The sequence below is a fragment of the Lygodium microphyllum genome, chromosome 15 (genome assembly GCF_053477565.2).
Source record: "Lygodium microphyllum isolate KBCC chromosome 15, Lygodium_microphyllum_v1.1.10, whole genome shotgun sequence".
Lineage (NCBI taxonomy): Eukaryota > Viridiplantae > Streptophyta > Polypodiopsida > Schizaeales > Lygodiaceae > Lygodium > Lygodium microphyllum.
The window spans coordinates 42266551-42270207 of NC_141149.1; the positions used below are offsets into that span (position 1 = coordinate 42266551).

Genomic DNA, 3657 nt, shown 5'->3' on the forward strand with positions numbered 1-3657 from the left:
TGAAGACTAATTTGGCACCATTCAGCTTGTCACTAAGGGTTGTCAAAAAGGTCCATTCAGAAACCCAAGTGTACATTGTGAGTTTACCTGATTTACTTTCTATGGTTGATGCAATTGACCATCATCCTTTGGGTTCACAAAAAATACACAAAATCTTTGCCAAAATCAGTATTGACATTGCATGCAATGGGACGCACTAATCCAAAGCCTTGTGGAGAGATGCAATGAACAAAGAACATCCAAGTATTAACGAACCCAATTATCAAAGAGTCTGAACCTGTCCAGAAGTACAGGAGTACAACTTCATCATCAAAAAGTCTGACCCAGGAGTAATAGGAGTACAACTTGATCGGGCTTTCATAGCCCATAGAATAGAACTGATGATCCTGAAGTGTACGATCCCTCTTCTGCTCAACACTATCACAGTTGTTAAATATATATACAAGCGTCAGACTCCCTATGACGTAATACAAACTATTGAGTCAAGGACACAACCCCATGATTACAGCATTTCAGGGAGTGTTTGAATGAGGCAGACACCATGATATGGCAGTCCAAAACTAAGCCACTGCCAAAGATGTATAGGGGTATATCAAGTAACTATTAAAATTTTCCACCTTTTTTCATGCCAGCCATTTCCTCATATACTCTGTCAGCACAACAGAGATCATGGACTGCATAGTGGAACAAGGCAAATTCTCACAAGAAAGCCGTTTGAATGGACAAAGAATTAAAGAATGAGTTAATATTTCAAGGACTTGTAATGCATATCAATCTTTCTTTTCTGTCTTAGGTCCCTCTCTCCGAGTTTTATTGTGGGACATTTTCTCCTCATTGATGTCATCCAGTATTTTCTGTATCCATGTCGTTTTGTCATTTAATCCAGCTAAATGCACCATGAAATCACCCTTAGAATAAACTCCTGCAAGAGAAGTTCAGTATCAGATCTTCACGGTATATCAGGAAACACTCTAGATGTAGATACTTCTTCAAACAAACTTGCTCAAATGCCTACCTTGCCATACATTCTTTGTCAAAGTCACCAGTCTGTGCCCACTTTTTAAGGATGGCCTCCACAAGTTAGAATTGAAAAGGCATTGCATTTTAGGAATTCTAACATGCTGTTTGCACTCCTCTTCAGGCATGTTCTGTATCAAGAACTTCAGCGCATCATTATCCCCACTCTTCTGTTGACCAAATGGTCGAATAAATGAAGTTTGATTCCACCAAAGGTCAAGAAAATCAAGACTCCAGCTAGAATTTCGAAAGAAGAACATCCCTGTACACATGACAGTATTTGGTACGAAAGAAACTGTCAAAACTCATGTATCATGACTTAAGAGATTTCATCACAAGCATATCTCTCTCCAGAAACCAAAGTCTAGAAATGTCACCTGCATTCACTCCAGTAACATCCTCTGTAACAATGAAATCTGGCAGCTCATCAAAACTTGAACTTCCAACAGTGGACTCAATGATGTCCTCCTGTCAATCCACAAACCACATGAATAAAAAATCACTAGGGCAACCAAGGGGAACTCCTAAAATATTTGACCATATACTCACAAGAGCAATTGCTGGATTCGTTACAAGGGAATCCTACACATCAGCACAGAACAATGTCAATGAGCTATGTTTGACCAGACGTGACGTCAACATAAGAGCCAAATTTAGCAGAGTGCTTACTGCGTCATTCCAGAAGACCCAGTCATACTCATGTAAATACTTGCGTACTGCCAAAATTTTGCTCCAACTGGGTGGTCTGCTTTGATCGATCATGTCACTGGCATCAATAAACTGATAACCATGCCGTTCTGCATAGCTAAGCTTATTTGGTTTCACCAAATCCAGCAGGCGTTCAAATGATCGTCCGGGGACTCCACTCCCATTGTCTGTGCAAGTGACCATGGCAAACTTGTATTGGTGGGAAGCTCTCCCCACAGTAGGTTGAAAGTCAAGACATTGCCGGCCAAGGTAGTTAGCCCTCTCAAGCAGCACACCAGAGCCATAGACAAGAATGGCACTTAGGACAATGGCGAGCACCACCAGAACAACAATGGATTTGAAGAACCCTCCAAAACATGATGGCCATATGAGGCGGTACTCTGGGGCAGCTGCTTTGAAGGAGACTTGCATCCGGAGCAAGGCAAGGTCGCGTGGGAGATCCTTGGTGAAGAGGAACAATTCGGGGACCTTAGCTGTGCGGCGCTGGGGGAGAAGCTCAGGGGAGGGGGGCATGGTGGGCGTGCAGAAACAGGAACCCTGTAGATAGAACTTGTATATCAAACACGATTGTTGATATATATCTCTCTCCGATTAACTGAAAGTTTCCTCTGCCTGCTGAGTACTTTCAAAAACCAATATGTAGGTTTTCCTGTTTTGGTGACACAGCAATATGAAAATTTTTTTATCCCTCCTGCTTTGATAAGCCCCGAGCAGAACACAGATTTGTAAGTTTTCCTGCTCTACCCGCAGTACCCAGCAGAGTTGAGTACTTTCCTACTCTGATTAACTCAGAATATCAAACAGATTTGTGAAATTTAATGATCTGATCAACTCACCGTACTAAACAAATTTGTGAATTTTTTTGCTCTGAGTGTGTTTCTCCTCCGATGAACCAGAAAATAATGTGATTTCTTGCTGCAGCTTTTATCAAATTCCCTGCTCCGATCGATGCAAAATATTGCAGGGGAAAGCCTTGAAGCTTGATCAATGTATTAAAAACTGATAAATATTGGCGAGTCTGACCCCTTCTATATGCTCGAATGGTGGAATTTCGAAGAAATAATAGAACGAATCACAGAGAGAAAGCTGCTAGGGTTTTCTCTTTTTGATTGCTTTTCTTCTGCAGTCAAAAGGCGCGTACGAGCGGCGAAAGCAGCGATGGAGACGTCGAAACGATGCCGAGAGAGGTTTCGAGCCCAGACCGACAGACAGACACAGAGAGAGAGAGAGAGAGAGAGAGAGAGAGAGAGAGGTTTCGAGCCCAGACAGACAGACAGACACAGAGAGAAAGAGAGAGAGAGAGAGAGAGAGAGAGAGAGCAGGTGTTAAACGTAAGAGAGACGGGACTCAGGAGCCTGGAGCCCGTCTCGCACAACACACACACACACTCTCTCTCTGTCGCTCGCTCTTCTTTGGGATGACCATTGACCACGTTTGACCGGGCAAGGTGTCATATAAAATATTGTATGCACCCAATGTGAACGTGCCACGCTGCTTCCGACTGGAGCCCCAACCCCAAGAGTGCATTTACACTTGGTCTGTCACATCGAGAAATTCGGGACTTTCACAACCCTGCCGTTCTCGGCCTTCGGAGTTCGGACAATCCAAGGCCCCATCCTTGCATTACGCATCCCACAAAAACATCCGTCAAATAGGGCACACGCTACTAGCTAGAGCTCACACACCACTTTCCCCACCTCCAATCCCCCAATAGTTTTCAAGTGCACCATCCCTTAGAGCAGCTTCTCATGGGCCCTTCTTGAAATGCCCATAACATGCACCACCATCTCCCCTCCACACACACGCAATAGAGAGGTTGTTAAATATCATATGCATCTTTTCCCTAGCACGCTCCCATCGAAATATGTGGATTTACCTACCACATGCCCTGATAAAGCTAAACGAGCAACATAATTCACAAAACAAATGAGA

At 43.5% G+C, this 3657-nt stretch overlaps 1 protein-coding gene across 1 annotated transcript; it reads right to left on the reverse strand.

The window, feature by feature from the left end:
* Window positions 1–241: 241 nt before the first annotated feature.
* On the reverse strand, window positions 242–3129 carry LOC148024460 (putative alpha-1,2-galactosyltransferase C1289.13c). The gene is made up of 5 exons (XM_087694086.1): window positions 1687–3129; window positions 1567–1599; window positions 1395–1485; window positions 1016–1279; window positions 242–922 (listed from the first exon to the last, which is right to left on the reverse strand). Exons 1-5 carry the CDS (start codon window positions 2236–2238, stop codon window positions 771–773), a joined length of 1092 nt encoding a protein of 363 aa, XP_087550212.1. The 5' UTR covers window positions 2239–3129; the 3' UTR covers window positions 242–770.
* Between the last annotated feature and the right edge of the window lie 528 nt (window positions 3130–3657).

Coding starts and splice junctions, on each gene's coding strand:
- LOC148024460 (XM_087694086.1), bottom strand. CDS start 2,238: ATGCCCCCCTCCCCTGAGCTTCTCCCCCAGCGCCGCACAGCTAAGGTC. Junction 1,600..1,686: donor GGGTCTTCTGGAATGACGCA/GTAAGCACTCTG, acceptor GCTGATGTGTAG/GATTCCCTTGTAACGAATCC. Junction 1,280..1,394: donor TGTTACTGGAGTGAATGCAG/GTGACATTTCTA, acceptor TCATGTGTACAG/GGATGTTCTTCTTTCGAAAT.